The sequence below is a fragment of the Aspergillus pseudodeflectus genome, assembly GCF_044049435.1.
Source record: "Aspergillus pseudodeflectus strain CBS 756.74 chromosome Unknown BJX68scaffold_32, whole genome shotgun sequence".
NCBI classification, from domain to species: Eukaryota; Fungi; Ascomycota; class Eurotiomycetes; order Eurotiales; family Aspergillaceae; genus Aspergillus; species Aspergillus pseudodeflectus.
Window position 1 is genome coordinate 38,331 of NW_027263808.1, and position 27,504 is coordinate 65,834.

At 55.5% G+C, this 27,504-nt stretch overlaps 11 protein-coding genes across 11 annotated transcripts; 10 read left to right on the top strand and 1 right to left on the bottom strand.

Annotated features, from left to right (window-relative positions):
• Positions 1-363: 363 nt before the first annotated feature.
• On the top strand, positions 364-2,574 carry BJX68DRAFT_268572 (uncharacterized protein; the record flags this gene model as incomplete). Its single annotated transcript, XM_071046119.1, has 1 exon — positions 364-2,574. One exon carries the CDS (start codon positions 364-366, stop codon positions 2,572-2,574), a length of 2,211 nt encoding a protein of 736 aa, XP_070897176.1.
• A 2,349-nt stretch (positions 2,575-4,923) lies between these two features.
• Positions 4,924-6,273, bottom strand: BJX68DRAFT_277060 (glycosyltransferase family 32 protein; the record flags this gene model as incomplete). Its single annotated transcript, XM_071048259.1, has 1 exon — positions 4,924-6,273. The coding sequence occupies one exon, from the start codon at positions 6,271-6,273 to the stop codon at positions 5,005-5,007; it is 1,269 nt and encodes a 422-aa protein (XP_070897177.1). The 3' UTR covers positions 4,924-5,004.
• Positions 6,274-6,330: 57 nt separating this feature from the next.
• On the top strand, positions 6,331-8,227 carry BJX68DRAFT_277063 (acyltransferase family protein; the record flags this gene model as incomplete). Its single annotated transcript, XM_071048260.1, has 2 exons — positions 6,331-6,355; positions 6,799-8,227. The coding sequence occupies 2 exons, from the start codon at positions 6,331-6,333 to the stop codon at positions 8,151-8,153; spliced, it is 1,380 nt and encodes a 459-aa protein (XP_070897178.1). The 3' UTR covers positions 8,154-8,227.
• A 436-nt stretch (positions 8,228-8,663) lies between these two features.
• Positions 8,664-9,938, top strand: BJX68DRAFT_256395 (uncharacterized protein; the record flags this gene model as incomplete). Its single annotated transcript, XM_071043181.1, has 1 exon — positions 8,664-9,938. The coding sequence occupies one exon, from the start codon at positions 8,664-8,666 to the stop codon at positions 9,936-9,938; it is 1,275 nt and encodes a 424-aa protein (XP_070897179.1).
• A 2,053-nt stretch (positions 9,939-11,991) lies between these two features.
• On the top strand, positions 11,992-12,843 carry BJX68DRAFT_268576 (cell wall mannoprotein 1 family protein; the record flags this gene model as incomplete). The annotated part of the gene is made up of 1 exon (XM_071046120.1): positions 11,992-12,843. The coding sequence occupies one exon, from the start codon at positions 11,992-11,994 to the stop codon at positions 12,841-12,843; it is 852 nt and encodes a 283-aa protein (XP_070897180.1).
• Positions 12,844-14,112: 1,269 nt separating this feature from the next.
• On the top strand, positions 14,113-15,322 carry BJX68DRAFT_268577 (DUF3712 domain-containing protein; the record flags this gene model as incomplete). Its single annotated transcript, XM_071046121.1, has 4 exons — positions 14,113-14,282; positions 14,355-14,773; positions 14,848-14,969; positions 15,038-15,322. The coding sequence occupies 4 exons, from the start codon at positions 14,113-14,115 to the stop codon at positions 15,320-15,322; spliced, it is 996 nt and encodes a 331-aa protein (XP_070897181.1).
• An 889-nt stretch (positions 15,323-16,211) lies between these two features.
• Positions 16,212-17,476, top strand: BJX68DRAFT_268578 (F-box protein; the record flags this gene model as incomplete). The annotated part of the gene is made up of 2 exons (XM_071046122.1): positions 16,212-16,984; positions 17,101-17,476. The coding sequence occupies 2 exons, from the start codon at positions 16,212-16,214 to the stop codon at positions 17,474-17,476; spliced, it is 1,149 nt and encodes a 382-aa protein (XP_070897182.1).
• A 101-nt stretch (positions 17,477-17,577) lies between these two features.
• On the top strand, positions 17,578-18,510 carry BJX68DRAFT_268579 (uncharacterized protein; the record flags this gene model as incomplete). Its single annotated transcript, XM_071046123.1, has 2 exons — positions 17,578-17,952; positions 17,983-18,510. The coding sequence occupies 2 exons, from the start codon at positions 17,578-17,580 to the stop codon at positions 18,508-18,510; spliced, it is 903 nt and encodes a 300-aa protein (XP_070897183.1).
• A 1,035-nt stretch (positions 18,511-19,545) lies between these two features.
• On the top strand, positions 19,546-22,954 carry BJX68DRAFT_256396 (uncharacterized protein; the record flags this gene model as incomplete). Its single annotated transcript, XM_071043182.1, has 5 exons — positions 19,546-21,277; positions 21,330-21,524; positions 21,573-21,649; positions 21,700-21,937; positions 21,990-22,954. 5 exons carry the CDS (start codon positions 19,546-19,548, stop codon positions 22,952-22,954), a joined length of 3,207 nt encoding a protein of 1,068 aa, XP_070897184.1.
• A 635-nt stretch (positions 22,955-23,589) lies between these two features.
• BJX68DRAFT_268581 (fungal trichothecene efflux pump) lies at positions 23,590-25,395 on the top strand (the record flags this gene model as incomplete). The annotated part of the gene is made up of 1 exon (XM_071046124.1): positions 23,590-25,395. One exon carries the CDS (start codon positions 23,590-23,592, stop codon positions 25,393-25,395), a length of 1,806 nt encoding a protein of 601 aa, XP_070897185.1.
• A 256-nt stretch (positions 25,396-25,651) lies between these two features.
• BJX68DRAFT_268582 (uncharacterized protein) lies at positions 25,652-27,454 on the top strand (the record flags this gene model as incomplete). The annotated part of the gene is made up of 1 exon (XM_071046125.1): positions 25,652-27,454. The coding sequence occupies one exon, from the start codon at positions 25,652-25,654 to the stop codon at positions 27,452-27,454; it is 1,803 nt and encodes a 600-aa protein (XP_070897186.1).
• Positions 27,455-27,504: the final 50 nt, after the last annotated feature.

The window sequence follows — 27,504 nt, forward strand, 5'->3', positions numbered from 1 at the left end:
TGATCCGCCGCGTGCTTGGCGAGCCTTGGGCTGCATGGCTACGTGCTGAGAAGCGGGGAAGCGACCCAATGAGGTGGTCAAAGGTGTCACCGGCACTGGCTCTAATCAATCATCCGACGTATCGGTGTCTGCCTCGTGTGAGATTGTAGGCTCGGCTTGATCAGTTCGAAATGGGTGCGAGAGTGAACAGGTCAGCGTGGGGTACTAATCAAGTGCTCTGTGGTTATCATGCGGCGCGGCCCACCTACATGAGCTGGAGATCCGACCCGCCTGCGACTCGGGACTCTTCATACTTCCCCCAGGTTTTGCTAATATAGAGACTGTTGTCATTCAATCAGTCTATCCACAAAAGCAACGCCGAAAATGTCACTTGTACCGCAGCTCCAGTGGTCCTTGACCGAAACAGCGAAGGGCGCTTATATCATAGCTCGCGGCATATTGCAAGCGGCTACGATTGAAAATGTCCAAGCTCTACCAATGGCGGCCTGTGAAAAATTCGGCGCCACTCTCGCGATGAGACCCGAGACGTGCTCCCAAGTCGAAAAACGCGTGTTCCCGACCAAGAGACACTGGTTAATCACATATCTGAGAACAGTAGTGGGTTACAGCGACGACGACTGCGCAAGCCAGTTGCGCAAAACCGCTGCTGGGGTCCAGTTCCTGGGCCTCGCATGTGCTCTTTCGAATTCAGTGCCACTTTTTGAGGCAGCAGCTGCTATTAGAGGCATGCTAGAAGCCACGAATGGTGGTGATAAAGTCCAGATACCTTCAGGAGACCACCTTCGTGACTATCTTGCGGCCTTGGTTCCCAGGTGCTCATTCGCGGGCTTTGGTGAGATACTTGTTGGCCATCGGAGTCGCATTGGGCAAGCGCTGGCTCCATATGAGTATCGGCCTTTCGAGTATGAAACCCAGGGGTTCCCTTCGTCAGGCGCAATCAAAGACATTGTCGAGGCCTTTCGAGACATTGGTCGGATTGGTGATAATGAGATACGAGGAATTCAAATAAGGGCTTGCAAATGTGCTCCATGGATCGCTGCATTCACCGAGTGGTGCCTCGAATGCCCTTCTATATATCTCCAGCTGAACGATAAACGCAATTTATCCATTCTAGAGTCCCCGGGTTCCAGAGTGACCATTGTTATTCCCACGACAGTCACTGAGTGGGACGATACTGTCCATATCACTCGAACACGAGAGGTCGCCGGGCCGGAGACGCTGATCTGCCCACTGCCGGAAGGGACCGGCGGGGCATGGACATCTATGGTCAATGTCAGGACGTACGGCCAATGGCTTGTTGGTGAGCTTGGTCTCGACTACCCTGCCGAGAGACGGCGCTTGCAACGTTTTCTCCCTGACGCGATCATTAAGGTTGTTGGTCGCTTGAAATTCAGGCCTATGGATAGAGAGATGGAAGAGCTGGAAAACCTTTATCCCACGCCATTGCCGCCATTGGAAGACATTAAGAGAGTGTACGGCTTGATGTTTGACAGCCCGGACCCCGGCAGCTTTCGCGCGATAGAACAATGGCTGAATATGCCGGTCGCGGACCTTCCTGAGGTGGAAACTTACCTGAGAGGACTGGAGGGAACCTGTCAATGCAACCGATGTGGTGATCCCAACCACCCCACCAGGTTTAATCCTCCGAAATGCAAGAAGGACGCATATTTCCAAGTGGTGGCGAAGATAATCGCGGACATATTGACAATATCGTTGTTCAGAGAGCCAGAGTCCTTGCTTGTGGAAACCTCGCCATTGCGATATTTCAAAAACCAGCAAGGACTCGTGGGCCACATCATCCCTATTCTAAAACACGGTATGGAGACTGAATGCGACACGAGGGATCTTCTGGCCTCAGCGCGTATTCTTTTGGGACATCGGCGAACAGTCAAAGAACTTGGAGACACCAACAATGAATGGGATTGGGTTGTAACATGTTCGAAGGGCCAGGCCTTTTACCCGGCTATTTTTGATCAAGATGAGAATTACGTCGTTCAACGACATGGGTATCTGCGACTCATATGTCTCAGGGGTGTATTGCAACGTGAGGATTCGAAGTGGATCGGCGACACATGGAAGGGCATTCTAGGTGCGGAGACAACGTGGGCAGATAGCCAAGGTATACAGGCTCTACCTGGCCAGGTGCTGGCCCCTGACAACCGATTCCGCAATCTGAGCGCTCATTGGGAGGTGACGAAAAAGGACGTTTCGATTATGCAAGCTAAGATCGTCATCAAGGACGGGCAGAGAAGACTTCAAACAACAAGGAATCCCATAGACTCCCTGATGGGTCTTCAATATGGCCTGATTGCAGAAGGATGCCACCATGAGGACCCAAGCAGAAGCCTGGAAGAACCTGCGAGACTGTGCGCGTATATTGGCCCTGACTCTGCCCCCAGTTATCGGTGCCCTCATCATACGGTTATCGTCCCAGTGGATGGGGCACACGATCTGCGGTTCTTCTGTATACCCGGACGGGAGGAAACGCGACAATTTGTGTTGCGTCAAGGGGCATGCCTCCAGTGTGCCTTGGATATCTGCAGAACCAGTATGGTGGAGTTTCTGATACTTTAGAGGCGTGCGGACAAGGACTCGTGAATGTTGCTGGCAGTTTAGGGCCCGACAGCCGTGGAACAAGGAAAATTATACCTGCTTGCAGGAAGTGGAACTTGGTTTCAAGCTCTCATCTCCCAGAACTGTACAAGAAGTCTTGAAGAGGAAGCACAAAATGAAGTCCGATTGGAGCTATCCCATAGCGATACAGTCGTTGCCAAGAAAGATGGTCTTGAAGAGGTCTCGAGCGACATCAGGACATCAAAGGGTCTTATGGAGGTTTTCAGAGGTCCTTCCCTCTTTCCCTAATACCACCCAGGGTTCTACGCCCAAACGAGCTTCTCAATCTCGCTGTCCTGAGTGGCCACATCTCCACCCTCCATCTCCTTGTTACCCTCCCTATACCGCCTCCTCTTCCCCATCTCCTCCTTGAAGGTCTCAACATCCGTCCCCGCGCATAACCGCATCGCTCATCGGCCTCACCGGCTCAACACCCTTGAGAGACTGCAGCTTAACATCCAAGTCCGGCGCAAGGAACAGAACCGCGCTGAGCCTTCTCACACCTGGAACGCGTCTCACGCGATGCCTAGCCGCCGAGATCCGCCCACCACTAAGGATCACCCCGCACCAACCCGTCAAAATCACAGTGGCGTCGCCGTGGACAGAACGCCAGCCTCCGGGTGCAGCCGGGTCTTCAAGTACCGGTCCGGCCGTTCCATCCTGGAAGGTGATGGTGAACGCGCCGTAATCCGTATGCGCGCCGCATCCATTCTCGCTCTCGGGAGCAGCAGTGGCGGGGTTGTAATCGCAGAGACGGAAATTCATATTCAGGCTCTTGTGCGCGGCCGAGAAATCATCATTGTTGTCAGCACCAGCAAGCGCGCCCAATGACTCCAGAATCGACGGAACAGTCTTCTCCGCAACACCGTTGAAGAACCCCATAATCTCATCAAGACCAGGTAAGCGATCCCTTAGGGAGTTTGGAATCCGCGCATTGCGTGCGGGCGAGAAATCAAGCGTGAATTTCTGATCACTCTGCGTCTTGGTGAATGCAGCCGTCTTGAGGATTCCGCGGCGCGGGTATGTTGCGTTCAACGATGCGGCGTCGGCGGGATGCCTGTAGAGATGGTCGAAGAGGTTCCTGATTGCGAAGAAGGGAGCGCGGACTCCGAGGTCCGTTGCGGCGACGTTGGAGTTGGGGCCCAAGAGGGTTATAGCAGATTGTGACTGCCAGACGTCATCGTGCGGGGCCTGCTTGGTTGTGTTGAGGGGTCGCGGGTAGAGACGATCGACGCTGTCGCCATTGTGACTAATGTTTAGGCCTGGTATCTGGGGGTTTAAATGTGGACGTGGTTGATCGAGGTAGTTAGCAACGATATATGAGGTGGAAGAGGGGGATGAATGGATGGAGAAGGGGAGAATGAAAGAGGTGTTGGAAGAGGGGGTCGCCACGTTTTATGGCTGGGGATCGTCCCGCAGATCAAGAGGGGCAAGTGGGGGGATTCACCTGCATGAAACTCAACCTTCACTTCTACTTAACTTACCAGTGAATGAGGTCGATACCAATCCTATGGAGAATTCACTGCCAAGCCAAGGTGGTTGTGTTTCGCTCACCATGACGCAGGTATGCCTCGGGCACAAGGTCATCTACTTGAATAGCAAGCAGTTCTTTCTGTTGTTGTGAGGTTATTATCAATTCCAAAGTCATAATACTATTACTAAAACTATTACGGCCGCAAACCTAGTGATCACTGTCAACACGCGATAAAGGCTCCAGGAAAAGATTCTGCCATGATAGATATATATATTTTGGACCAGAGAAGCTATCTAACGGGCATCTGCTAGATACAGTGGATGACATGAAAGAACCCATGGGTGCTAGAGCCTTGTATAAAGACAAAGGGACTGGGCATCCAACAAAAGGTAATCTGGATCATTCACAGCAGCTGTAAAGGTAACATTCCATTCACTCGCCAGTCTCCCAGGCCCCCTGGGGGAGCGGTCCAACTGCGCCAGTTTCCATGTCGCCGGTAGTCCACGCCACAAGACCCGTCAATCGGGGGATGTTGCTGTTTGCCCATCTTCCCGTCCCCTCATCCAGCGCCGTACCATATAAATGTTGCAGAGGACTGGGTAGAGCGTCCATAGTGGGAGGACGGCCGCCTCATGCCCAGCACCCCAAGTGGTTTCGACCCAGGTTAGCCTGCATCAGGTACAACATAGTGGGTTGGCTGTGGCCTCGCAACTCTCCTCTGCAACTACTGCTGGACACTAGGCCGGGTCAGTTTCGCTGAAGGAGCAGGAGCGTTTCGTCGCCGCGCGGTGCCCATTCACGACGCACGGCTTATCCTCAACTTGAAAGGCTTCCACCAGTCCATCTATCATGCCCACCCACACCTATGCAGGCCTCCATCATACAACCCACTGCGGATATACAGACCGCTGGAGCTACTACACTTGCACGGGATTTGCCGCTGCTGCGGCTGCGGCTGCTTCGGCCGCCTCCTTCTCTTTCGCCTCCTTTTCCTTGGCTTCCCTTTCTCTCGCCTCCTCCGCCTGTCGTTGCCGTTCTGCTTCCTCATCGGCAGCCTTCTTCAGCGCAATCTGCTTCTCCTGCTCCTCCGTGGACAACGCGGCAAACGCAGCCGTATTCTCATCCCACTCGCGCACGCATTGCTTATTCCAGTTGCACTTCTCCACCTCGCCATAGATCGGGTGTTTATACCGCGGGTGCTTGTTCGGCCACCCAGACGCATGATAGTGATGCCTGACCAGCGCCGAGCGGGCGTCATGGTTTCCCGAATCCGAGTGGCCCTGGCCAGCTGCAAAGGCCTCGACGGTGAGGACCAGGAACCCGCCAACGAGCTTTGATTCGGTTATATCGTGAAAGGTATCCCAGGTGACCTCGTGCCCAGCAGCAATGCTCATCTCCGCTAGCACGGCGTTTGTGAATGCTGACGGACCTGTGCCGGTGATGACATCGTCAAAGTCCAGCTCCAGCTCGGAGATTGGCTTGCCCTGTTTTTCGGATAGACCGTGCAGCCATGCGATGATGTTCTCGGTTAGCCGGAGCATAACCGGCAGCTGCGGCTTACACATGAACGTCCACTGACAAAACGACATGGACTTTTGGCCCAGGATAGGGTGGTCGCGGAAATCGGGCTCGTCAATCTCCACGCCAATGACCATGTCCACATCGTGCTCGTCGTACCGATCTGGAATGAAGCGGTCGATAGGCCTGAGATCTTCGACGTCAATATCTGCATACATTCCGCCCTCGACGTACATGACGAGGTACCGCAGCAGGTCCGCCTTGATGATCTTGGCCTGTAGCGCGCTGTATACCTCGACGATATCCGGGCGATTGTACCCGCTCGGCCCAAAATGCGTCTTCACATACTCGAGATCGTGATTGTCGGTGAGCACTTCATAGCGGTATTTCGGGTTCTTTGACGTCCAGCTCCGAGCCACTTTCAGGTCCCGTTCCTCGAAAGAGAACGGATCCGTCTTCCAGATCTGCCAGATTTTTCGCGGGAAAGTCGTGCAGGGCCCGTTGCTGGTGCCTTGGCGGCATTGCACTGCTGCTGCTACTGCTGTCGGTGTCAGGCCAGGGCGGAGCCCATTCAGGTTGTCGATAAAGGAGAAGGAGAGGAGGACGAGGGTTGTAAAAAATCCGGCGAGCAGCTGGCGTGCTCGCCGGGAGAGGATAAACAATCCCATCGAGGGGATCATTGTGCGTGGACTCGACTTGACTGGGTCGGGCGCTTTGTGGCAGGAATGCATTGCAGAGAGAAGCCTCACCGTGAGTCAATGGCTTCAAAGACTTGTTGTGGGTTTATCTGAAGTGCCGAGAGAAAATGGGGAAGACCCTGCGACGGGACTCCAGGCACCCCCACGTCTCCAAGCAATTTGGGGCCCCTTCTTTTGAGTTTCGTCATCTCCACTGCACACGCGTCGAAAAAAACAAACCAAAAAAAAAGACCGAGGCTGTCAGAGTCGACCAGGGGCACTGGTGTGACTGTGTAGCCTCCGAAACCCGGGATCCCCGGTTGAGAACCAGGGGGACTTTCAAGGTCGATGCCCCGCAGCCTCGCCACCATTGCGGAGCTGTCTCGAATCCTGCGAATCCTCCTCGGCTTTTGTCCTTCATCTTTTGTTTACAGCAAATTGTCCAGCATTCTACTTTGGTCACCCTCTTCTCGAACTGGCCATCTTCAGTAATGCAACTGAACTCAGTGTCCGCAGCATGGCGGCGCCTGGGGCTCTCTGAGCCTTCACCAAGCCCAACAGGTGAGAAGCCCACGATCAGGCGTACAGCCTATCTCGATGGCCTACGGGGCTTCGCTGCCCTGATGGTATATTGGGGCCATCACCAACTTTGGGCTCACGAAGCCGAGGGAGCACAGGAGGCCTTTGAGAACGCCTACGGGTACAAGGGACACTATTACTTTGCGTGTCTTCCAGGCGTGCGCACCTTCTTCTCGGGCGGCCATTTCGCGGTCAGTGTCTTCTTCGTGCTATCGGGCTATGTCCTCGCTGCGAAGCCGCTCTCTCTCATCCAGCGCGGCGAGTTCAAGGCACTCGGGGACAACCTCTCGTCTGCGCTGTTCCGACGGTGGCTGCGACTGCATTTGCCCGTCATCGCCACTACCTTCGCCTATATGACCATTCTGCACCTCTTTCGCATCCGCGCGATCCCCGAGAGCAAGGATACTTATCTGGAAGAGGTCTCGAATTGGTACAAAGAGTTCAAAAACTTTAGCTTCATCTTCCGCGGCGGTGGCGATCCCTGGTTCACGTACAACTTCCACGCGTGGTCTATCCCTGTCGAGTTTCGTGGATCGATTGTTGTCTATACAGTGCTTCTTGCATTCTCGCGGTTCCGTGCAAACGCACGCCTTTGCGGCTACCTCTTCCTGATCTTCTACTTTATCTACATCGCCGATGGCTGGTTCTGCGCCCTGTTCGTGGCCGGGATGCTACTCTGCGAGCTGGACCTCGCCGCGCAAATCGACGAGACGCCCACGATCCTCACGAAGCTGCGCCCCTGGAAGAAGCCCATATTCTGGACGCTGTTCGCGATAAGCATCTACCTCGGGGGGGTCCCCTCGCACAACTCCGACCTCCAAATCCTCCGCGACTCACCAGGCTGGCATTATCTCGCATACCTAAAACCGCAAGCCGTGTACGACTACAAGTGGTTCTATCTCTTCTGGGCGGCAACACTGCTCGTCGCATCAATCTCGCGGATCGCACCCCTCCGCGCATTCTTCGAGCTCCGTCCTAACCTGTATCTCGGCCGCGTCTCGTTTGCATTCTACCTCGTCCACGGACCCGTTCTTTGGGTGCTGGGCGATCGACTCTACGCGGCCGTCGGCTGGAATCGCATGTCCCATCCGACGACGTGCCCCGGGTGGATAGACAGATTGCCGCTGCCCCGTGTTGGCCCGCTGGGAATGGAGGTTAGTTTTCTTGCTCCGCATTTTATTCTCCTCCCAGTGACGCTGTGGCTGGCGGAGGTGGTCACCAGGGTTGTGGATGGGCCCAGCGTGCAATTGGCTGCGCGATTATACGGGAAATTCCTGGCGGTGGAGTTTTGAGTGGGGAGAGCAAAGGCTTGTAGTCATCATGTCTTAAACTTTTGGACCGTCTCTAGCTTAATTGAGAAATGCCGAGTAAATTCCCCGGAACTTTTGTCCCGTAGATTCCAGATAAGCAAGGCACGTCGTATCCGGAGCGGAGCCGAATCCACATCCGAGTCGCAGACGATTCGCGCTTTTCGGCTCTCCGAGGCCGCGTCTTTTTGCATGTGAAAGCGACCAGGGAAGTGAGGGCTAAGAGATGCAGGGCTTGCGTATGCAGCCTAGTCCAACTCGTGCTAGCAAGGTACGGCAGGGCATGCAAAGGGTCCAGTACCTCCATATCGTCGTCCACGACGACCGAAACCCGACATGTTAGCCAAAACCTCACTACAGCTGCTCGTCTCGATAGGCGCCTTCTTCACCCTCACATTTCTCCTCTTCGCCCATCAACTATACCAATCTTCATTGACAGCAGCAACAACACCCCAAGAATACAACCATGAAGGCCTCTCCGCGCCGCAAGTGGACATGTCCACCACCCATCAAATCGTGCGGTCTGTATCCTCGAAAGACGGCGCATACTTCCCCATCGACTTTGGCGCCCGCCGCGCAATAAACCCCAGCGTCATCCCGCATCCGGAGGATAACAGCACCTGGATTGTAACCGCGCAGCTTCATGAGCCGCGACGGGGAGATAAACCGCGTCTGTGGTTCGCAGAGCTTGTTTGCACGGCTGCGTTTTCTCCCTCTGAACAAGACACCACCGCCAGTAGCAGCAGCAGCAGCAGCAAAGAAGCCCTCCGCTGCATCGATCCACCACTCATCCTCCCCATCGCCGCAACCCCCAGCGATGCCACAAAGTGCCCACCAGACACGGCCTTTTTCACTCTCAGCATCGGCCCGCACGACGCGCGCGTCTTTCACGGCCCCGAGGGACCTTTTACCATCTACGGGTCAACATCTCAATTTACCTGCTTCGGGCAGTGGATGCTTGATTTTCGGCTCCTTGTTGATTGGGGCGTGGACACGATCAACGATCATGGCGGGTTCCTCCGCACGCCGACGGAGCTCCAGCGTCCATTTCTGACGCCATACCGCTCCATTGAGAAGAATTGGTTTGTGTTTTGGGACGCCGGCGGACAGAGCTACGTGCACTACGACATCTCGCCAACCCGCGCATTCGCACAACTTCGCCCCGACGGCTCCGTCGGCCCCGATCTCGCGCCCCAGACCGCAGAAGACGACAATACCTGTCTGCGCCGCCTCCTCCCGCCGATCCCAGCAATGCCAGACCCGCCACCCCCAGGCGCAAACTCGGAATCGATCCACCAGGCGACCAACGCGCTGAGTATCACGCTCTGTGCGCGCGCGGATCCGGGCTGTATCCCCTCGCCGGGGAATACGTTTATCCTTACGATTATCCAGCACAAGAGCTTTTATCGCCTGCATAGTACGTACGAGCCGTATGCGGTGCTGTTTCGGGCGGTCGCGCCGTTTGGGATCTATGGGGTTTCGAAGAAGCCGGTGTGGATTCAGGGGCGGAAGGCGCCACCACCATTACCCTCATTGTCATTGTCGTCAGAACCGCAGGAGGGTCAGGATGGATATGACACGATGCGGGCTGTGAAACTACAGAGCGAGATGATGTACGTGACGTCGATTAGCTGGAAGACACATGGGCAGAGGTATCATGGGTATGTGGACGATGTGCTCTTCATCGGGTTTGGAATTGAGGATGCGGCGACGGGGGTTATTGATGTTCTTGCGGGGGATCTGGTGGATGGGATTGAGCTTTGTATGTAGATCTAGTGATGATTGTAGTTTATCCTCGAGGAACCGCGTCTGCTATAGGTGCACTTTCCAGTGGTCTATACAGTCACTACTGTGGTAGAGCTGTCCTATTTTATTACTAAACAGCAGCTGCCTGGCCACTCAATCTCAGCAATAAACAAGCCTTCCTGTCGCGTGACTCGCCTTGAGCTTTAAGATACACTATAGAGAATCGAAGCCCACGTCAGTGAGCTGCTAGTCAGACATTAAGCCTGGGAGCTGTTCCCCGTCACCCCGCTGGAAGCATCTGTGTTCTCAGCAGCCCCAACACAGAGAGTGAGACATTTCCCCACCATCGCCACGGCCCACACTTGAACACACTGAGCCAAACTACGTCCATCCAAGATATTCTTCCTTCAGAGAAACGTCCCAAGCATGTGATATGAGGTCGCGGGGTGTCCATCCACTTGATCCCCACCCTCAACCCAGTGTTCTCACTAACAACGCTCAAGATTCACGCAGTGATTCCTTTCAATCATATCCAACTTCCGAGGCTCAATGCTCTCCTCCTCGATTGAAGCCCGATCGATGATCGACCGTCCCAAACATCCCCGTCCCAGCGTAATACGAACAGAATCACGTCACTGGCAGCCAAGGTATCGCCCGCGCAGCGCTGGAGACTGACCCAATTCCTCGAAGCCAAGCACATACCAGCTTCCCCTCCGCTATTCGGGCAGTAATGTATCCAGCTATGTACTAGCTGCCTGTCGGTGGCGGGAAGCTAGTCAAGGATCTAGCTAATTGCCATGACGCCGGTCCTGGTGGCTGGATCCTTCGGAGGACCATGTGCCGCAATTCGTAGCCGTACACCACGTCGCCCGACGGTAACTATAGCCTATACCTTTTTCCTCGGAGGTAAACATGACTGCGGCGGCGCGGACCGGTTTGTGGATGAGGCGGCCAAGTCTGCTGCCTTGCTACTACATACAGTACTACTACTGACTGGTGATCTCTCCCGGATGGACTGGGGGTGTGTGAATTGTGATCAGCGGTGTTGAATTCCGAGGTCTTTCATGGTTTCCAACGCGGAGCGGTTATGATGAATACGATTATTGCCTACCTTTCTTCCCCATGGCTCAGATGACCATTGGGAAGCCAATTAGAGCGGATCAGTCCAAGACACCGTACCTGGACCACTGCTACAGCAGCCACATGTAGGAGGGACGTCGACCACGTCCCCACTTTGAGATGATAAGACATTTCGTAAGCTGGGTTAGACCAAATGAGGTGGAAAAGCCACCGCGTCACATCATCCGCGGAACATCCAAGACCTCCGGGGGCTTGGAATAGTCTTATTTAGCAGGGCGCCTTCGACCAGGTCTTGACCCACCGTTGAGGGCCTTGCGTACGTTGATCAGGGTCTGATTAGAGTCCTGCCAAGATATTTTTCTTGTTAATTGGGATCGTTACAACGTAAAAGGACAAAAGGATGCAGAGAGGGACTGGCGGAACGAAATGGAGTCCTTCTGGACAGGCAGGCGCAGCTCCAGGCTCCATACAAGTCAGTCTTACCAATTCAGGTTAGAGGCGTCTCATTTAGCACTAGTAATCAGACAGCGGGTCATCGGAAACCAGAGATTCCAAGCTTTGTCCCTAGTTTTAGTTGGTTTGGCGGGGATTCTGATTCGCGCCAGGAGTGGGGCTCATCCTCATGCTCGCCGAATATCACATGAAAATTCCGAGGAACATCTACACACTCTTCCAAATGAGTGGTTCTGGCCCTGGGAGCGTTATCTCGACCTGTCATCAGTGCGTGCGCAGGATCGGCCCCCATGCAGCCACAATTTAATCTGGACTCTCCTCCGGCACTCGTTCCCACCCTGGCTGCCACTAGGAAAGAAGTAAGGAAATAACTTGCTTACGTTTGCCCCGGGGGCAGTTTTGCCATGACATGTGTGCGCAGCTTCCATTATGGATTTACAATTATAGACCCATATTTCCTCCACGCCTGCCCATGCATGCCTAACCTTGGACCCCTATCCCCACGCAACGTCCACCAAGTTTGCAAAGGCAGCAACACGGCGTCATGAAGTTCTCTACAGTGTCCGCCCTGCCCACGCTGGTCCTCTTGACAGCTCTGTCTACGGTGACTCTTGCTGCCAGCGCAACCGATAACCCTACATCATCCCTCCTGACTCTTCTCGCCGGAAAAGTCACCAATCTCAATGCCGCCATCTCCTCCTACACCAGGGACGCCGACCTTTCGTCCATCCAGTCTGCATCCAATGCCCTCATTATAACCCTCGACCGCGGCCTGCGCGACATCTCATCAGGACCGGATCTCACCACTGCTGAGACCAAGGCTCTCGCCCCGCAGTTCGAGGCTCTCACCACCTCCCTCAAAACGACCCTCTCAGATCTAGTCGAGAAGAAACCGCTCTTCGATCGCACCGAGACCACCATCTGCGAAAGCGATAGTATCTCCATCAAGAAGGCCCTGCACAACCAGCACGCCGTCTGGGACAAACTGTTCACTCTCCTTTCGTCCAAGACCCCTGAGACAGAATCTACGCGCGTCGCTGGGTTCTCGGGGGGCATCCTTGCCACAATACAGAAGGGGCTGGGTCCGTTTGTTGAGGCCACGAGTGGCTGCCCGCAGGATACTGCGCTTGCTCCTGCTTCCCCTGCTCGCATCGAGCTCCGCTCGTATACAAGTGGGAACTCCTCGGCGCCTGGAAATGGGACTTCAACCCTTGTTCCCGTGCCTGCTCCTACCCAGACGACAGGCCCTGAGCCTCCGGCTTTTACGGGTGCGGCTGCTGGTTTAGTTGATAATGGAGGAGCAATAAGGATGGTTGGGCTGGTGTTTTTACAGCTTTGGTGGCAGTTGCGCTTTAGATGGATCACGAGGTATCGTAGATATGGGGATAGCCATTAGACATATTCTAGTGCTGGCTGTCCTCCATTAATGTGTATCTAATGTAATAATGCTTGAGAGTAAACCGCTATATGAAGATAAACGTGCCTATGCTTATCGAGGAAACCATGCTGATCAAGAACATTCCTTCCTTCTCCGCTACCCCCTTGAATTTAACAGGTTTCAGACGCACAACCTGGAAACAGAGTCTGCCATCATCTGCTCTAATAGCTGCATTTGTCTCATTGGAGACTGTCCAGACAAAACGCACATTCCAACAGATCTCCTTGAGATCCCGCACTCATGACAGTGACGAGACCGACCTATCGGCTATCCTGATATGTAGGTAAATTCTCGGATTCCTAAGATTGCCTTCCTTGATCTCAATACAACACCTGCAAAATGACGTCTGGCAATTTGCCAGGTGGCGGCTGAAGCCGTGGATTTGATTCATGCATGACCGTCGTCACAGGTCTTCATGTTCCTCTCATCTCCTGTGGACTGGGCGGGTGCGTGGCCGGAAGTTGCACATGCACCCGAAAACTCGCGGATCGGCAGACAACTCCAAGCTCGGGGCCTGCTGCAGACGCCATCGGGTCCGAGTTTGGGGTCGATGACTCCCACTGACCAAGCGGAAGCAAGACACGAATCCAGACATTCATCCAATGACGCTACCCCGTAACTGTTGGGCGCAGAAGGATTCGCCACGCCCCAGATAGCCTGCAAAGGAAGGTAAAGCCTTCCTCCGTAATCCTGTTGGCCCCGGCCACCGCAGCTAACTCAAGCCTCCGCTCGACTGGTTGGGCAAGGTAAGAAGGCCCTATCGGGCATGGGTGGGTTTGGAGGCTCGACACCTGTCCTCGAAGTGCCGAGGCACCATCTATCTATCATCGCCCTATCGATCCTCTAATTGTTTCACTGCAGTCCGGGGTCTCTGCTTGGTTTCGTGCGTTTGAATCGTCTCACCCCGCGTCTGTCCCCCACTATGGAGTACGCGGTCATCGAGGTGGAGGGTCAAGGGCCTTATGGATCAGCAGCCTATGTCAGACGCCATAGAGGGGGTGGGCTGTCCTCGTTCGACGGGGGCTACTAGTAGGATAACACATTGGACATAAATGATCGTCCATCTTTGGGGGGCACTCTCACACCTTGGATCTCAATTCCCACCTACTCTTGAAAACCACTATTGCAGCTCCCCCGATTCATTCTCTCTTCTCAATATACTTATTCACCTCGTACCAAATCCTTAAATCATTGTACAGTCTGGTTTCTTTGGGCACGAGATCCAACATGGTCGACAAACCCTCTGTCGAACTGATCGAGGAGCAATCCCCTACTCCCTCCACTGCTCCATCCACAAAGCCCCCCTTCAGGTCGCGGGTGGTTGCCCACTACAAGCGATGGTGGTGGGTGCACCTACTCGTCACCACAGTGGTGACACTTGTTATTACACTCCCACTGTGAGTATCAGCCACTGATTTAAATATACCTTAGCAATCAAGAAGTGCAATATGCTTATCTACCCTTGGCAGAGTCTACGTCGGTTACCCCCGAATCGCCCAGGACGCAATCAACTCGTCCACGCTCAACGTCACCTCGATGGAAATCACCTCTCCAACGCCGTCCGGCTTCCACCTACACCAGCTGCAAGTCCTCGGCACTGACAGCATCTTCCACCCGAAGCTCTACAAGTTCAATGCAGCAGTGCGGTTCCCGGGGGACATGGATCCAATGATGAACATCACCGTGCCGACTCTAAAGGCAAATGACGGCACAACTATTGAGGTCGTGCAGGATGTGACTCTCCTGGACAGTGACGCCTTTGCGGAATTCACAAAGGCGATGATGCTGCAGGAGGAGGTTAGTTTGAACATCTATGGGAAGCCGAAATTGAAGCAGGCCGGGTTGCATACGATTACCGTTACGTATAACAAGACGATTACGATGAAGGGTACGTACAGATCTTCTTCCTAGCATCTGCTACGGATATACTGCGCCGACGTTGCTAAAGCCATCGCTTGCTAGGCCTCAACAAACTCGCAGGCTTCCAGGTCCTCGACATGAAGCTCGACCCCGATCGAGACGACGGCATGAACGCGAAGGGCTCGGTATTCATTCCTAATCCATCCGTTACCACGCTTGCAATGGTATATCCACCTCCTTTTCCTTCATTACACCCACTCCAGCACACCAGCTAACCCCTCTCTTCATCCAGGGAAACGTCACATTCGACCTCTCCTCAAACGGCACAACACTCGGAACCGCCGTCCTCCACGACCTTGTCATACGGCCCGGGAACAATACAGTCCCGATGCTTGCCAACATCGACCAGCTCACACTACTTGGTCTGCTTCCTGATAGCCCGCCGTATAACGTCGAGATGCAGGCGGATGGCAAGTCAAGTGTTTACTATGGGGAGGAGTTGGAGTATTTCTCTGCGGCGCTGCAGTCGAACTCTATTACGTTCACCTTTGATGTTTCTAAGGCGTTGCCGGCGTAGGTTCGGATGGGTTTCGTTCGGTCGGGGAGTCGGATTGCAGGGTGGATATGCTATGTATAGAAGGCTGGGCAGGGAATGGAGCATGTGCTACATCATGGAATATAGAGCCCATGAGTCAATTTATTTGATCGCCTGATGACTGAATTAACTCCACAAGAACCCCAAATTTCTCTATAGACGTCTATGGTTGCTGCTGAGATACGGTCGCTGGTGAATTCAGTAGATCTCCCCTCCCCGGCAAAGCGAGATAAGTAGGTGTCTGCATAAGCTGACTCAGGTCCAACCTTACCAGCTACAAATGCCAATGCTTCTCGTCTATGGACACGAGCGTAGCTTAGGCTTTGGGAACCAGTAGGTACTGGTGAAATATTGATCTATTCGCATCTGCGTCGGCGACGAAGGTCCTTTCAGTTTATTCCATAGAGCCATATTCCACAGAGCCCTATGGCTGGCGCACTGCCATGGGCCTGGTTGACCGGGTAGTTGAGATATACTCTAACTAAAGAGAGGGTCGGCTTCATATTAGAGAGTGTTAGTGCCGTATAAATTAGTTAAAGCAGTACAAATGACTTAAAGTAGGTACGCTACTGGTTGGGCTAGTACCTGCAGGGATATAAAGAAATATATAAGGGTGTTTGAACAAGACTCTTCCGAGCCTTGCTTGTTCCTCATTGTCCATTGATCCAATAATAGTATATATGATACAACCGGGTCCTGCAGTTGTCTCCTGGCAAGTTCCAATCATCCCATCAAGCAATCAATCCCTTGGGCTGGCCGGCCCAGAGCGATCCCTGCCGGCTGGGGCTAGATCGGAACATGGAACCCCGCATCACTAAACATCTCTTCTTTCTTTGTTGTCATCATCTCTTCCGCGTGTTTATGATTCAATATGCGCAGCCTTCCAGACCTTCCAAATGAACTATTAGAGCTAATTCTGCACCTCGCATACGCTACGAATCCTCCACACAACCGATTTGACCACGACCAGAATGTCCATTTGGATGTACGCGGTCTCAGTCGCCTGTTACTGGTTAGCCGCAGATGGCACCAAGCATTTATACCCCAACTCTACTCGTTTTGGTCTTATGATGCTGCCTGTCACACGTACAGGTCGCTCTGGAAGTTCTTCAGGACAATAATGAGCAACCCAGAGTTGGCCGCTGTGGTCCAGATTATTAATATCGGAAATTGGGGCTTTGGTCGGCCCTTTTATCTGCCAGAAGAGCCCTTGGTTCTCAACCCAGAAGACCTGGAGCTGGTTTCAAAAGCTATTCGCCTGGCTGGAATTGGGCACATGGAAGAAGATATCCTGGCCAAGGTGTCTACACCATTGGTTCGCGACCACCGCCCCCTTGTCGCACTCCTTCTTGCGTGCCTGCCCAACGTCTCCACGATATATGCCCACGTCCCGGAATCAGATCCCTATCTACACGCTGTTTTCCTTGCAGGAACAAAGAAGCCGCTATTTGCGAAACTCGAAAGCATTTACCTTCTCGCCGAGGTACCTGTCTTTGAGCTTGATGCACCACTGTTTAGGTCAAGCTCTGATTATTACCCGGCGTTGAAGCTGGACGTGCTTTGGCCTGCGCTGTATCTGCCAAGTCTTCAAAGCATGTACCTTTACGATCTGGATACTAAGGGGCTATCCGACCTACACGCAGCGTACGAGACCATCAAGTCTGCAATATCAAGCACCTTTCTATCGCAACCCACAAGGAATCAAAATCTCTGGCTGAAGACGTCCACGCCTTGCTGACTCTACCCAAGACCCTAAGAAGCGTCTCGCTCTACTGGCACAACTACAAGTTCAAGACAGGCCCTGCCAAAAAGGATGTTACGCTGAAGATCTCGAACGAACAAGTATGGCAACCTCTTGAACAAAGTTCGGCAACTCTTGAAAGCCTTGACATTGTCCATGGATTCAAGACTGGCCGCCACAATGTCACCGACAATTTCGGGCCTTTGACCTCGTTCTCAGCCCTGAAAAGTATCATAATACAGGCGGAAGTCCTCCTTGGCTATGACGATTCTAGTTTACTGACCTGCCTCCCGTTCACCCTCGAGGACCTCACCTTGATGATCGACACGGTCTGTCTACCACGTTTACCAAAGTTGTTCTCGCAGCTAGGCCTTCCTTCTCGTCTCCTCAACTAAGCTCCCTTCACTCAAAAGACTCTGGCTCGGCGGCAACCACCCATCCGACTTTTCGCCGGGTCGAACCGAGCCCGCGATTTCTGACGCATACCAGAATCTCCATGAGATATGCCTCCAACGCTGTTTCCTTTGCGGCGGTTAGCTACCACCACAGGAACCACGTATTCTCTAAAGGGGGCCGTGACCCGTGGATATGGAGAAAGACCATGTACATGATGGGCACGGGCTTCCACCGGATGCAAAAAGTGCGCGAGAAACTACACAGGCGGGCAAACGACGAGTCAACAGACTCAGGCGGCGACGAGCCTCAAGCACGGATGTGTCAGTTCCATACACTCCCCTTCCTCGACCGCAGAGGGCAGACATCATACATGGTCTTTGAGGCGCAGGATCCCCCCAGGCTCCCGCCGTTGATCTCGTGCGCCTTCTACTTCACGCATCCGGATACCGATCGCGATCCCAAGTATCTCGACCTGGTCGGGTTGTACAAGGTGCTGAGGGATTAGTGTGTAGAGGCCGTTCACATCCGACTGGACGTCTACTTCATCCCCGGCGCCGGCGCCGGCGCCGGGTCTAGCGAGAGCGAGTGTATAGCGCACTACCGGGCCGAAAAGGCCGTTCGGGCAAACTCGTACGAGCAGATGCAGGAGTCCCTCGCGCGCCGCCGCGACGCCACACTCCCTCCGCTTCCCCGACCCCTACCGGGCATGGTGCCGGAAATCAGAGGCTTCCGCCGCCCGCCCTGGGAAGGGAACCTGTGCATCTGCACTGAACGCGACTGGCGGGATCTCGATCCTAATAACGTACCGCAGACTTTCACGTGTGTGGAGTTTGGTTTTCCGCGGCCTGCGGGTGGGGGTGGTGCTGATGCTGATGCTGATGGGGCGTCTAGGGTCTTCTCCCAGCAGTTTCCACTTTCAGGCGATAGCGACGCGACTGTTGCAGGGTACGTGTGGGATATTGCGCTCCACTTTGAGGATCCGTACTTCGGGCCTTATCAGAGGGCTGTGAGGAAGGGATGGGCATATTGGTAGGGGGATCTGATTCGCAGGGGCGAGAGAAAGGCTGAACCATGGTGAGCATGTGTGGCATCTGACGGAGGGTATACCGAGCCTTAGCCCTAGTTGGTATTCGGGGTCGGCTCTAATAGAGGACTCAAAAAGCTTTCTATTCAGGCAATCCCACTGACACATAGCCCAGGAACCACTGCGAGTGATTACCAGAGTATTCTGAGGAGTAAGAGACTAGCCTGTAGCTGTGTCACACAAAAGCGCCCGATATTGTTGACTAGAGCAGGAGGAGAAATTGCCAGACTCTGTTTAGAGTGAGGAAGAAAGTCTATAGAGCAGCGATCTATGCATTTCCTCTTCTAATTAGTTTTGCCTCTTTTATTAAAGCTGCGTGATTCGCGGTGTTATAATTACCACCCGCTGGCCCCTGGGGCTTGGGCAGAGAGCTGCTTCAGCCTGTCTCTGAGCGTCGAGCGCAACAGGGGAATGTCCAAAGGGTCTGTGGCTGGCTGGATACTACCGCACTGTCAGATAGCTTCTCATCACGGTGTATATATAACAAGACATCACTCTGCTCGCCCTGCTCGCCTGATGTAGAGTGCCAGAGCTGTATAGGGCCGGTAATCGGCGATACTCAATGGTGAAGTACGCACCCCCTTGGCCAAGCTCAGCAAAGACGGGTATTCAATATCAATGCTAATTTTGTGGCCGTGGGCTCACCAATATTTTGCACGTCATACCAGTATCGGACTTGGGCGTAGAGACCATCTCCGAACGGGGCTATCCGTACTACCCGCTCCATCCGCATCTACACGAGGAGCATCGACAACCCCAACTGGCCGCCGGTTAGTGCGGATAGCAAATCTCCCGATCCCTCCCACTCTAAGTTACCCCGTGGGGCTCTGGAATGACTGACCCGCATCGTAGTGCTGGAGTATACCCCAGGGGACCAGCCCGAGTCTGATTTAAGAGAGCCGACCTTTCTTCACACATGCAATATTGCTCTCTACGAATTTGACGTCTGAATCAATTCCTTCCCTCTCAGACCCAGCAGCACAGATGGCGCCAGGACTCCTCTCTAATGGCGGGTACAGCCCTGCCAGCAGCCCGGCAAAACCAGATAGCCACACCTACCCTCACGAGAGCCTTCGCTTCGATCCGCGTTTGAAGCCTAAATCATACAAAATCGCAGGCACCCCCGCAGACTCCACCATACTCATTCTAGACGTCAACATCCTGGACTCCACTGGAAAGCCCCCCTACCGCGGTGACGTCCTGATCCAAGGCGAACGATTCGCGGCCGTCGGGTCCGTCCCCAACCTCGCCGCCCTCCACGCAGACCCCAACGTGCGCGTCATCCCCGGCCACGGCCGAACCCTCCTCTCGGGCCTCGGCGACGCCCACGCCCACTTCACCTGGAACAACAACGCCCTCGAGCTGCTCGGCCGCATCGGCGTCGAAGAGCACGCGCTCATCACGGCCCGCTCCGCCCGCTGCTACCTCGACTCGGGATACACCATGTGCTACGGGGCCGCGTCCGCCAAAGACCGGCTGGACGTCGTGATCCGCGACGCGATCAACCGCGGCGAGATCCCCGGCCCGCGCCTGCTCGCCAACGGGCGCGAGATTGGGAAGCGCGGCGCGGAGCTCGCGGCGGGGATTACGGCGTACGCGGACGGGCCCCTCGAGATGCGCGAGGTGATTCGGCACCATGCGCAGGTTGTGGGTGTGGACCAGGTGAAGCTTAGCATGTCCGGGGAGGCGATTATGGAGGGTCGCGACGCGGAGGAGTGTTTCTTTGCGGACGAGGAGACGGCGGCGTGTGTGGATGAGGCGCATCGGTTGGGGCTCCGCGTGTGTGCGCATGCGCGGGCGCGAGAGTCGGTGGTTCAGTGTGTGCAGCATGGGGTTGATGTGATATACCATGCGTCGTATACGGACGCCGTGGGGATGGAGATGCTGGCCAAGGCGAAGCACCGGCTTGTTGTGGCGCCGGCGATCAACTGGTTGTATGCGACTGTGCACGAGGCGGAGCCGTTTGGGTACACGTTTGAGGAGGCCGAGCGGGTCGGGTATAAGCACGAGCTCGACGTCGCGATTCGGGCGATCAAGGAGATGCATCGCCGGGGCATCACGGTCCTCCCAGGGGGCGACTATGGCTTTGCGTGGTGCCCGCACGGGACGTATGCGCGGGATCTGGAACATTTTGTGAAGCTGCTGGATTTCACACCGATGGAATCCATCGTTGCTGCGACGGCTGGCGTGGCCAAGTTGTTTATGCAGGAGAATGAGCTCGGCAAGATCCTGCCTGGCTACTATGCGGATTGCATTCTGGTCGACGGGGATCCGCTGGAGGATATCAGCATCCTGCAGGACCACTCAAAGCTCGACGTGATCATGATCAATGGGCGGATTCACAAGGCGAAGCCCGACGAGGTCGCAATCTCGTTACCCAGAGAGCTGTCTTTACCCCCGAAGCGGACGTACTTCAACTATGTTGCGTTCGAGGACGAGCTCGCCCGGTCACATATTGGCCACCTCGATCTCGCCAGCCAAACCATCCAGCCATTGACCATGGCATCGGGGTCGCCTCTGACCAAGCTCAACGAGGTCATCGAACTCGAGGACGACGTTGATTGGGACACATTGGCGGAGCCAGTCCCCGTGGGCCATGTCAAGTTGCTGCCACCCCTCGCCGACCGCGACGTGCTCTGCGTGGGCAACAACTACCGCCAGCATGTCCAGGAGTTCCGCCAGAGCGGGTTTGATACGAGCGGCGACGCGGTCGACGGTAAGCCACTATTCATGCCTTGGATCTGTTTCTGTATACTGATTTGCAACAGCCGCCCCACTCCCGACGGTCTTTACCAAACGGAGCACGAGCATCATTGCTAGCGGCGATGAGATTTATCCGCATACGAAATTTACACAGACTCTGGATTATGAAGGCGAGATTGGTGTCATTATCGGGAAGGCTGGGTTCAATATTTCGGAGAAGAATGCAATGGAGCACGTCTGGGGGTACACCATCATCAACGGTAGGCGTGTTCCATGAGCGTGTCGAGGCAACTGGCTGACCAGTCTAGATGTGACTGCAAGGGAGAGACAACGAGATCATAAGCAGTTCTTGCTTGGAAAATCCCCAGACACGTTCTGTCCCATGGTTAGTTGATCGTCTGAGATGCAAGATGCATGTGCTAATCGCATTCTCAGGGCCCAATTGCCGTCCCCGCCGCAGCCTTGCCCGGTACCCTCCGAGTGCAGACGTTTGTCAACGGCGACAAACGCCAGGATGGTAGCACAGCGGATCTGATCTACTCAATCCCAAGGCTCATCGAGGTCATCTCCCAAGGCATGACGCTCCAACCGGGCGATGTCATTGCCACAGGCACGCCGCATGGTGTCGGGGTCGGCCATAGTCCTCCTCTATTCCTCAAGCCCGGCGATCTCGGTATGGCCTCTTAGTGTTTACCATTGTTCCGCAGTCTAATTCATGTCTACAGTCGAGGTCAGTGTAACGGGTCTCGGAACCCTATCCAACCGCATCGCCGACATAACCGCACCAAACCCGACCCTCGACCTCGTCCGGAAGAAATCTCACATCCCAACGTACAACCTCGACCGAACCTGGGGCGGCGTCGGCCTAACCAAGCTGGGGCCAAACCATTTCATCCACGTCCGCGATCTCCCGGCAAAGATTCCGACCCCGAAGAGCGAGAGGATCCTCGTCTTCATCCACGGCCTCGGCGCGAACCTCGAATACTACCAGCCCCTCATCGAAGCGGGAAACCTGCAAGAAACCCACCGCATCATCCTCTACGATCTCGACGGCCACGGACTCACTCCCGCGTCCGCGTCCCGAACCGCCACACTGGACACCTACGCCGCGACGCTGCACCAGCTCCTGGCCGCGAGAGCTATTACTGCGTCCACCCCCGTCACCCTGATCGGCTGGTCTCTCGGCGGCCTCATTGCCATGCTCTTCACGCAGCGACACCCGTCCCTCGTGAAGAACCTCATCCTCCTCGGCCCGGGCCCCTCGCCCTTCCCTACGCCGGCAGTAGACGTCTTCACCAAGCGCGCGGCGCTCGCGCGGTCAAGCGGGATGTCCGCGTCGCGGATCGCAGACGACGTCGCGGCCGCTGCGACGGCGAAATCGGCAACGCCACTGACCGTCTCGGCGGTGCGGCAGTTCCTGCTATCCACGCACCCGGAGGGGTATGCGAAGGGGTGCATTGCGCTCGCCCGGTCTGTGGACGTGGTTATCCGGGTTGAGGCGCTGCGGATGCCGGTGTTGATTGTTGCCGGGAGCGAGGATGGGATTTCGTCGGTGGATCTTGGGCGGAGGTATGCGGAGGAAATGGGCAATGCGAGGGTGCGGGTTTTGGAGGGGGTTGGGCATTGGCATGTTGTGGAGGATTTGCCGGGGACGGCGCGTGCTATCCTGGGGTTTCTGGAGGGTCATTGACGAAAAAGGGGAGGAAAGATTAAGGGGAAAAGGAGACTTGCACTAGAAGAGTGTATACCATGAATAGTGCTAGTTTAGTTCGCAACTGTCTTGTGAAAGTATTGGTTATTGATGTCTAGAACATGCCTAAGATATCTAGTACTCATTATATATCCATGTCTATATATCTCGCAGGTATAACAATTGATGCCTCAGTGAAAGGGATTTTCTTTGGCATAACTTGGATGCTGCTACGCGAACACACTATACGCTATGGACGCCAATGCCCAGTGTAGTCTTTCCAGGGTGGATTTCCAGGGTGCATTTAGACAGAGTTCCCGCGAAAGGGATAGAGGGATAGAGAAAGGACGCGTTTTCCCCTCATACTACGCTATGCGGTACCAGATATCCATTTGGCGGGATATACTTCAAGTCCCGGTATGAAGAGCGCCACCCCAAATACTCCGTCTTCCCCGGTTTCTTTCCCCGCACCTTCAGCCGGGAGTATTATCCGCAATACCCACTGCAGCTTCCGTTCCGCAGACCGTAGAGAGGAACGCAGGACATTGGCCGTCAGAGCGATATTAAAGTCAAGCATGCACTGCACCCGGCGGTGTTCCATCACTGGATTTCGTTCATGATTTACCTGACCTGATATGGAGTTGAGCACCGTTTCCCAACGTGCCAATGGGGCAGACGAGTCTAGCGCACAGAAAACATTTGCTCGCCATGTCGAGTACAATGACGGTGCCGAAGAAGCAGTAATGGCAGACGCAGACGCAGACGCAGATCCACCGGTCATGATTACCCGCTCAACATGGGCGGCGGTCTTTTTCCTTGGCTTCACCTTCCAACCTGCCCTCACCTTCACCGTGCTATTCGTCTTTCCAGTGATTATCCCAATTGCAACAGAGCTGCAAGGAAATATCAAGAATAGTAACTGGCTCGCGTCTGGCTGGTCGCTCGGTGGCAGCATCGGATTCGCCGTCGCCGGCCAGCTGAGCGACCAATTCGGGCGGCGGTGGATTCTACTCGGTGGCCAGGCGCTGCTCATCATCGGATACATTGTCGGAGCGACAGCACCGAATCTCAACCAGTGCATTGCAGCCATGGCCATCTGCGGCTTGGGCACAGGGACCACCTTTGTCCTCTATCCCGGCATCTCGGAGCTCCTACCCAACAAATACCGCGCCTACGGTCTCGCCTGGACGGAGCTGAATCTCCTCCCATTCACCACCCTCGGCCCACTACTCGCACGAATGCTCACCGACAACGCCTCGTGGCGCTGGATCTTCATCCTCGGCGCCACAACAGGCGCGATTTGCATCGTCGGCACAGGCATCTTCTACCACCCACCGACCCGTCCAATCCGCACCCTCTCGCGCCGCGAGATCCTCTTTCAACTTGACTACGTGGGTATCTTCCTCTACATCACCGGTCTCACCCTCTTCCTCCTCGGCCTCGGCTGGGGCGGCACAGGGTACCCCTGGAGGAACGCCAAAGTGCTCGCGCCCATGTGCACAGGGGCCGCGCTCTTCGTCGGCGCGTTCGCCTGGGACTTTGGCGGACGCGCCGCCCGCCCGCTTTTCCCACTCGCCCTGTTCACAATGTTCCGGCGGTACACGCTGCTGCTGGTCATCATATTCGTCACGGGCGTGGTCTACTTTACGCTCACGGCCCTCATGCCCCAGCAGATCTCCTCCACGCTCACATCCGACTCCACCCTCGCGGGCGTGTACAACATCCCCGGCGGGTTCGGCGGCGCCGCAGGCGGGGTCCTCCTCGGCGGCCTGATCCCCAAAATCAAGCACGTCCACTACCAGCTCGTCGCGGGCGTTGCGGTCCAGACCCTGTTTACGGCGCTGCAGGCGATATGCGGGCCCGGGGACGTGGCAACGTTACTCGTGTTCCAGTTCCTCGCGAACCTGCCCTTCGCGTGGATCACGCTCGCGTGCTATGTCACGGCGAGTCTGCACGTGGCCCATGCGGACCTGGGCCTTGCGCTGGGCCTGATCGGGACGTTTCGGTTTCTGGGCAGTGCGGTGGGGACGACGGTGTTTGGGCAGATCTTGAATAACCGCGTCGCGGACACGGTTTCTGAACATGTCGCACAGGCGCTGCGTCAGCTGGGATATAGCTACTCTCGTTCTGAAATCGCAGATGTGATTGCTGCGCTTTCTACAGCTGATGGCCCGGCGTCGGCGACCATCTTGAGTGGTATGGCGCCTCAGGCGCTGGAGGAGGTTGTGAGTGCGTACCGGTCTGCATGGAGCAGTGCGTTTCGCGTCACTTGGCTGGCGACGATTCCCTTTGGGGTTGTCGCGTGTGTGTTGGCGTTCTGGGTGCGGGATCCGTCGCCGTTGTTTACGAGCCATACAGCTGTCCGGATGGAGAGGGAGGCATTGGGTGGGAAAGCAGATGAGAGCCAGGAGGGTGTTCGGAGTCAGCCAAGGTGGGCATAAAACTATACTCGTATGGTTTCGGTTGCTAGTGCTCCGTAAGGGCCAGAATAGCCAGTTAAATACGAAGAACTCATTCGCAGGATGAACCGGGGCCCCGCACTCGGAGATGCACTGTAAACCCCGAGGAGGAGATTTCCCCACACTCGGCTTATCAAAAGACGTGTCCCAACCTCTGATACTCCTGCATGTTTCTTCTTGCCTTTCTATTCCGAATTCCCCATTACTGCTTTTCGAAATAGATCGTTCAATCCTAAGGATGGATACTGCGGTACCAACACACCCCCCGCAACGGCGCCGCATCCGCCTCGCCTGCCACGCGTGCAAACTCCGCAAGCGCAAATGCGACGGTAATGAACCGTGCGATTCCTGCTCACGATATGACTACCGCTGCTTCTACGAAAACCAGCCCCGGAAGAAGCCTGTCCGACGAGCCATCCGTTCACCAACGACCGCAGACCCAGTCCCAACCGCAACAGAGACTGCTACACAAGAAATCACCCAGCAAAAACCAGCTGCCAGCCCCGGAGACAGATACATGGAAGCAAACTCGGGCGTATCCTTCCCGCACGCCCTGGGCCTCGATCTAAGCACGCAAAAACTCCAGCAGCAGGGGCTCGGCTGGAACCTGGGGATCCGCGGGAACCCGCAGCGCTCGGAGAAGAGCATTGTGTGGATCATGTCGCAGGACGAGTGGCGCCGGTTCTTTGACGTCTACATGGACAAGTTCCACCCCGTCTACGACTTTGTCGATCTCGAGCATGTTGCCGCGAACGCTGCCCGGCGCTGGGAGGATCCCTGCGCGACCAATGGCTACGATGGTACGCTCTGCGGCATTGCCGCGCTCGGCTCGCTGTTCTCGCCGCAGCAGCAGTCGGTGGGCGATGCGGCCGTGACCGAACAGCAGGAACGGCATCTCGTCGAATGCGCGCGGGATATTCTCGAGACGACGAGTACGATAGCCAGCCCGACGCTGGCGGATGCCGAGGCGTGGGTTCTCCGGACGCTGTATCTCCGCTGCAATAGCACCCCACATGCAGCGTGGGTTGCGAGCTGCACGACGATGCATATTGTCGAGGCAATTGGGCTTCACCAGGCAGAGGGGTCCAATGGTCTCGTCTCTTCAACAGCGGCTGGTTCAACCGCTGCCGCCGCTAGTCGCCATGCTGCTTCGCGTACAAGGCGCTTATTCTGGATCGCCAAGCTGCTGAATACATGGATCTCCTTCGAGTATGGACGATCTCGGGTCATATTGCAGGGTGAAACTCCGTGCGACGATGCGGCGGCAACCAAAGGCAGCGCCGGCACCGATGCCACGGGCGACCTCCTCGTGCTCTTCCAAATGTCCGAGAAGCTCGACCCCGGTTCTCAAAAAGTCGCCGAGGTCGCAGATCTGCAAGGAATGCTTCACCAACTAGCCAGCTATACCTTTTCCTCCGACGCCGTCATCCTCTCGCAGGCCGTCCTCGCCTTTACAATCTATCGCCGCCTCCGCCTCTCCAGTCCCGCACGGCTAGAAGCCGCCGTGAGGACCCAAGTCCTCGCCCTCGGCCGAAAGGGCCTGGACGCATGTACGCGCTGCATCGCCTACCACTGTCCCTGGTGGCACGTTACCTACGTTCCGTTCCAGTTCACCTGCGTGCTTCTCGCGATGGACACGCAGGAGAGCGTAGCACAGGTGCGCGACGCCCTGTCAGCTCTGAAGAGCGCTGCGGCCGGCTTCGGGGGCGTGAAGCCCGTTCGTGCGTATGAGGCGGCGGAACGTCTAGTACGGCGCTTCCAGCGGCGCAAGGAAGAGGATGCGCAGGTGCTCAGGCAGGCTCTGGGGGACGTGGGCAGGGAAATGGAGCATGAGCATGCCGCGACGGATACGTCATCATCAACAGTGTGCCGGCGCCAGGGTCCCCCCGGTGGCGACAGTGGTCATGCTCCAGACGGGGACTATGCCTGGTTTGACGGCGTGTTGACGGGGCAATCGGACTCGACTATCAGCAGCGACTGGGACACCCTGATTCGGGACCCGTTGGATTTCTCGAGCATGTTCCTTCGATTAGGGGGTTAGCTCTCGAGCTGTGTATATGCAATCTTGGGTTTCATCGCCGTAAGGAATCA